This window comes from Lolium rigidum, chromosome 7 (genome assembly GCF_022539505.1).
Source record: "Lolium rigidum isolate FL_2022 chromosome 7, APGP_CSIRO_Lrig_0.1, whole genome shotgun sequence".
In the NCBI taxonomy this organism is placed as follows: domain Eukaryota; kingdom Viridiplantae; phylum Streptophyta; class Magnoliopsida; order Poales; family Poaceae; genus Lolium; species Lolium rigidum.
Genome location: NC_061514.1, coordinates 48765359 through 48772255, shown reverse-complemented (window position 1 = coordinate 48772255; position 6897 = coordinate 48765359). Strand labels below are relative to the sequence as shown.

The window sequence follows — 6897 nt, the reverse complement described above, 5'->3', positions numbered from 1 at the left end:
CACACTGTCAACTTTACATCATGAAGGAGGAATAGACTACTTCAATAACATCACTAGAGTAGCACATAGATTAATAGTGATACAAAGCTCATGATCACATAAAGATCACACCATGGGAGAGAGAGATGAACCACATAGCTACCGGTAGAGCCCTTAGCCTCGGGGAGAACTACTCCCTCCTCATCATGGGAGACAGCAACGGCGATGAAGATGGCGGTGGTGTCGATGGAGATGACTCCGGGGGCGATTCCCCGTCCCGGCGGCGTGCCGGAACAGAGACTTCTGTCCCCCGAAACGGAGTTTCGCGATGGCGGTGGCGCCCCTGGAGTCTTTCTGGAGTATGATTGATTGATTGAGGGTTTTCACGTCGCGAGGGATTATATAGGCGAAAGGGCAGCGTCGGTGGAGTCCCGAGGGGCCCACACCATAGGGTGGGGCGGCCCCCCTCCTGGCCGCGCCGGCTGATGGGGAGGAGGCCCTGGGCCTCCTCGGCCCGGCTCTTCCGGCTCCGTGAGTCTTCCGGCGAAATAGAATTTCGTGATTTTTCTGGATTTTTCCGAGCACTTTGGTTTTTGGGCCTTTTCTGCAATAAACAGACATAATAAACAGAAACTGGTACTGTGGCATCTTGTTAATAGGTTAGTCCAATAAATGTCATAATATGATATAAAGTGCATATAAAACATGTAGATATTGTCATAAAACTAGCATGGAACATAAGAAATTATAGATCCGTTCGAGACGTATCACACCCCATCAGACCTAGCTCTGGCCGCCCCCTCTCTCCTCCATAGTGATGTACCGGCTTGGCGAAGCCCTGCAACTTTTCTCCACCACCACCACCACGCTGTCGTGCTGCTGGGATTCCGAGGGGATCTACCACACCTCCGTTGTCCGCTGGAACGGGAAGAGAACGGGCTTCATCGACACCGTATGCACGACCGAGTACGGAAGTGCTACCGGATTGCAGCACTGGACGATCGACTACATCAACAACGAGATATAATCTCGTAGGCTTTGGAATCATCGAGGGCGTCGTTTTCCTCCTTGGAGGCGTTGTCGTGGAGTCCTCACACACCTCCGCCCATCATTCCGGGGTGAAAACCCAAATCCTGTTGCACTGGATTGAATGACGGCGGCGTCTTTGGACGTCGTCACCTCCTTGGAGGCGTCATTTTTCGGAATGTTTGGGAGCCACCTTCGGCAATGCCTTGGCTACTGCTTGGGTCGACGTTTTCGTGTTCCGTCGGTGCGCGAGTGCCGCTGGCTTGCCTTGCGGCCTGCCTCACCCCTCGAAGCTTGAAAGGCCTAGTCGTCTCTTTCGGACTTCCTTTGCAGGGACGTGGACCGGGCAGTCGTGGCGCTCGCTGTTGCCGTCGTGCTGGTGCCATTCGGCGGCACTCCAGACCTGGTTTATCCAGGTCGTGTGGCCAGGTGTGCGGGTTTTCGCCAGTTTCCCAGAAAAACTGTGCCGTGTTTGGTTTTCTCATGTCTGGTTTCCCTTATAAACCGGATACGGTGTTGCGTTTGTATCGGTTTTCGGCCAGTTTCCCTTATAAACCGACCAAATTTCCTCTTCTTAATGAAAAGGCACAGCTTCTGTCGGTTGCTCCAAAAAAATGTTGATTAGAGGATTATGGTGGAATGATGAAAAGCAGCGGTGGTGGTGCCGTGGTGGAGAGTTTGTAGATAACCTCAACATGCCCCTCGTATCCATGGACTGCTTTATTTCCTTCTGAACTTATCCCATTCATCTCTCAACGGTGTGCTGTCTACAACATGTCTCTGTACCTTCTACCCCTAGTAATTAACAGGTCTTTGCCGTGGTTTGTTTTAACCTGCATGCGTGTGCTTAATCTGTAGAATTTGCCATGCATGGGCAGTACATATAACCAATGATTTGGTCGTCATGTTTATGTTATAACCTATCTTATTTCCGATTCTTTGATGAAACCTTCTCTTTCTCTGTTAGGAATTCTTCTCTTCAACCCTGACAAGAATAATACACTCTTTCTCTGTCAGGAATTCTTCTTCTTCAACCTCAACCCTGGCAAGAATAATGCAGTATATAGCCTTTACTAATCACCAACTTTGTAATTGAATTTGACCCATAGAAACAACACATCGTTGAGCTGGCTGTTCTAAAACATGCAGACAAGTAGAACAGCAAATATTTTCTTTGTGCAGATAAGCAAAGATCTTAACACAACTCAGGACTAGATGCCAGATAAACCTCAGAAAAACAGAATGGGCTATTTGATTGAACAAAGAACGAAGAGTTGCAGTATTCCCATGTACATCAATTTGGACGACACTCCAGTTCAAACTCCACGGCGTTCCATACATACACCCAGTACATCACGCAGAGAGGGCTGAACCAAGAAGCGCTAGATGCAGCCAGTTGCTTACCGCTTCAGTAGAATTCTGACAGAACAACAAACAACCTAACTAAATTCAACAGACGCTGAACTATTTCGGTTGATGATGAGCTTGAACTATAGAATAAGAATATATATGCTGCCTGAAATTTCGTCGAATAAGGACGATGCCAGACAACGAGCAGATACATTGAAGTAGAGGTGGAACAAACTGCATAACCTAGGACCAGTAACTCAATAAGCTTCTCATATGGTTTTACTAATGTTTAAAAGCCCCACATATATAGGCTCTGTTTGTTTGGGCTTCTGCTTCTGCTTTTAGGGTTCAAAAGCGGAAGCCCAAACAAACGGCACGAAATAGAAAAGCGATGTTGAAAAGCGCTTTGGCAAAATGAACTGCGCGAGCGAGCCAAACTGAAAGCTGGTCGAGGGGTGCTTTCCCCAGCTTTCGCTGCTTCCCGAGAGGCAGCGGACAGAAATGCCCTCTTTACTTTGGGCTATTTACAAAAAAACTGCCACCCCTCACCCGGCCCGCCCGGTTTCCTTCTCTCATTCTTTTCTTCCGTCTGTGCAACGACATAGTGCTAGGGTTAGCCGTCGCCGTCCCCCGTCGCCCCCCGCCGCCACTGACCGCCGACGCCCTCCCCGCCGTCCTTCTTGGCCGCCGCCGTCCAAGGCCTTCTCCCCCGCGCTGTTCCCGGCCTAATAGAGCTCGCGTCGTCGCCGATTCGGCCGGGTATCCACGGGCCGATCTCATCTCTGACCGCCGGCGGCAGGATCTCCTTGAGCGCCGGCGCCTCACCGTTTCTTCGATGCCGACCATCTCGGCCGCCCTGCTGCGCTCTTCTCCGGCGCCGACGAGCTCGTCCCCGTCAGCCGCCGGACACATGCGCCGCCGCCTCGCCATTCCCTTGTGCTTCTCCGGCGAGTACTACTCCGACGACCTTGCCGTTTCTTCTTCTCCAGCGAGTATGCTCCGACCCCTCCCGTTCTTCTCCAGAAACCACCTCTGCCTCCTTGCTCCTTGTTGTAGTTCCCACGGCCAGCGCCAAGATGAGACCCGTCCCCCTCTTTTCTTTGTGATTTTTTGAGGTGATGAACCCATGAACATGGATGCACAAAATTGATGCGATGTTTTGATCTGCGTTACAGTGAAGTAATATAAATGTCATGACACTCTCCTATCATCTTTGAATATATGTGATGTTTCATACTAGTATTTAATATAAACACGTCAAAATCAACCCTTAAGCATAACAATAATGTTATAAACAATCAGAAGTAGCTAATTCGTGTCAAATCAACATTTATACAACTTCTTCAGACTTTAGGGTCATTTCAGACATTTCATCTTTTATATCAGCAACAGCAGCCATCAACAGCAGTCGTGCCAAACATCAAATCTCTGCTTCTCACAGCTGCTTCTCTACAGCTCACCAGCTACAGCTGCTTTTCAAAAGCTGCTGCCCAAACAAACAGACCTGAAATTGATGTGGTTTCTTGACAAATCAAGTGGAATACTACATCATCATCACCATCAGTGCCCAATTGACTAACCTGGAGCTGCTTTTTGCCAAACGTACCCCACCTGTCAGTCAACCCTACACCCACCCAGTGGCAACTGGATCAAGCTGCTCAGCAGAGCATAGTGGCAGTGGTTGGTGAGCAGAGCTCGAGCAAGCAAAGCGAGCGAGCGAGCATCCATTCCAAACTAAATCCATGGCGGAAGTGCGCGTGCTGGAGCGGATCCGCGTGGCGCCGGCGCCGCCGACCCCCTCCGCCGCGGAACTCCCCATCACCTTCTTCGACGCCGCCTGGCTCTTCACCGGCCCCGTCGAGCGCCTCTTCTTCTACCGCCACCCCGACCCGCGCTCCGCCCTCCCGCTCCTCGCCTCCTCCCTCCCGCACGCGCTCCGCCGCTTCTTCCCGCTCGCCGGCACCCTCAGCCTCGCCGCAGGCCACCGCTTCGCCTACGCCCACGGCGACGCGCTCGCCCTCGTCCTCGCCGAGTCTTCCCCGGACGAGGACGACTTCGACCAACTCGTCGCCACCGGGCCCCGGGACGTGCGCAAGATGCGCGCTCTCGTGCCGGGCTTGCCCCCGCCGCGGGAGGACGGGGCGTTCGAGGTCGCGGCCGTGCAGGCCACCGTGTTCCCCGGCCGTGGCCTCTGCCTGGGCGTGTCCGTGCACCACGCCGCCTGCGACGACGCCTCCGCCACGCTCTTCGTCAGGACCTGGGCCGCCGCGTGCCGCCTCGGCGGCCTCGATGGTGCTGACGTGCCGCCCGCGCCGGTGCTCGACCGCTCCCTAGTCACCGACCCCGACGACCTGCTCGGCAAGACGCTCGCCGGGATGAGGGTGCTCGCGTCCGGCCCACCCCCGCCGCCGCCGCCGCCGCCCGCGCAGGAAACGGAGATGCCGGCACCGGTGATCGCGTCCTTCCCGCTGACGCGCGACCAGATCGACGGGATCAAGGACGCGGCGTCAGAACCTGCAGGAACGCGGCCGCGCCCGACGTCGTTCGTGGCGGCGTCGGCGCTGGCGTGGGTGTGCCTCCTGAGGAGCCGTGCCGTGGGCGTGGACGGCGCGGCGCGCAGCCACATGCTGTTCTCCGCCGAGTGCCGGTCGAGGCTGTCGCCGCCGCTCCCCGCCGAGTACTTCGGTAACTGCCTGCGCCCATGCTTCGTGGAGGCCGCCACGTCGGAACTCACGAACGGCGACGGCGGCGTGGCGGCTGCGGCGGCGGCCATCGGGTCGGCGATCAGGGAGATGGAGCGTGGCGTGCTGGAGGGCGCGGAGGGGTGGCTGGGGAAGGTGATGTCGGTGCTGCCGGAGCGGCCCATGTCGGTGGGCGGGTCGCCGAGGCATGGCGTGTACGAGGGCACAGACTTCGGGTGGGGCAGGCCGTGCCGGGTGGAGATGGTGTCCATCGAGAAGACGCCCGGGACGGTGTCGCTTGCGGAGGGTCCCTACGGCGAGGGCGGCGTCGAGGTCGGGGTCGTGCTCCCGCCTGACGCCATGGAAGCCTTCGCTTCTTGCTTCCGCGACATCGTCCGCCTCAGCGGCAAGAGCGTCTGAATTCTGGCATCGTGTTGCTGCTGTGATTATGTATGGCCAAACTGTGTGTGATGTCGACCTCGCGCACGCGCCGGCGTGCGGGCTTGCTTTCGCCGCCCTGGTGCTCCCATTTCGTCGTCAAACTCCGTCTGAATTTTCGTTTTGAGGGCCAACTGTTTCTCTCTTCATCCGTCTTGTCAGTCACTTACCAACATTTTCGTTTTGTTAGCATAAATAACATCTGTGATCTGTCTGTCAGAAACTAACATCTATCTGAATACTTGCACTCTCTTTTGATGACTACTAGTGGTTGGGGCGCCTCCTCACCGGTGAGGTACAGTCCAATCAAGTAATCAACAGCTTAAATCTTTCCATCCAATTTCAGTAAATTGAAGCCATCTGGACACCAACAATCTCATATTAACGTGTTTGTCCTCCCTCACCAATAACTGAGATTGAGGTTGCGCTTGGTTCCTGATTGATTTCCAAAATCTGTAACTTGAAAAAATTAATTTACAGCAATGTCCGCCAGAAAACAACAAGTACATTTGATTTTTTCTTGACGGAAAGATAACATAGATACCAGGTTGAAACGATTCCATAACTATTTCGCACAGATCGAGCTAATGGTGTACACTAACAAAAGGCGCCCACACAGCAAACTGAGGCCAGCAGCTGATTCTGAAAGAAGCAAGGAAGCTAGAACAACAAAGGTGATGTGGGTCAGCAAGAGGTTTCCTGTCAGCCGTCACAGATAAGAGCAGCTCCTCAGTTATTTCTCCATAGAACCGTAGAAGTGGCATGGACTGTGAATCGAGATTTGTCTGTAATCCAATGAAAGAGCTGGTCTGTGAACGTAGAGACAGACGTAAGTGAGGAAGGAAATCGGAAAGAAACAAGTACACGACATTTTTCTAAGGGTAAAATAAGTACAAGATATTTGTTGTATACCTTTCATGAACTGCATGTATTGAGGGCATGCATGTCATCATATCCTATGATTGAAGAGCGGGCAGCCTCTGCGGCAATCATGAACCTACAAGAGAATGTAAGAACAAAAAAGAATGAAGCAGATAATGAATTACCAATTTCCTATTGGACAAAATACATGTGTGGCCCTAACAAGTTTACTGCCAGCAAGCACATTATGAATATTGTTTATGGGATTCTTAAATAACTCCGTAGTACAAAAAATCATCAGGGTGGTTGCAGCAGTAGCCTGAACTACAAGCAGGTGCTGACAGAAACTCATTGAAAATTCCACTGAATCAAATAGTCCCTACATCATACCAGACAAGTAAATATTAAGTGGTACGTACTTTCCAAGATATACATATTGTCAAACAAAGCAATTATCAACAAACAATGCATAAAAACTGACACACAGAGACCAATTACATTGGCAGATAGAGAAGATAATATCCACAATTGAGGGTCAAATGTTAGCAGAAAACTATGTAAA

At 52.5% G+C, this 6897-nt stretch overlaps 1 protein-coding gene across 1 annotated transcript; it reads left to right on the top strand.

The window, feature by feature from the left end:
* Positions 1–4081: 4081 nt before the first annotated feature.
* Positions 4082–5511, top strand: LOC124669508 (malonyl-coenzyme:anthocyanin 5-O-glucoside-6'''-O-malonyltransferase-like). Its single transcript, XM_047206118.1, has one exon. It carries the CDS (start codon positions 4098–4100, stop codon positions 5454–5456), a length of 1359 nt encoding a protein of 452 aa, XP_047062074.1. The 5' UTR covers positions 4082–4097; the 3' UTR covers positions 5457–5511.
* The last annotated feature ends 1386 nt before the right edge of the window (positions 5512–6897 follow it).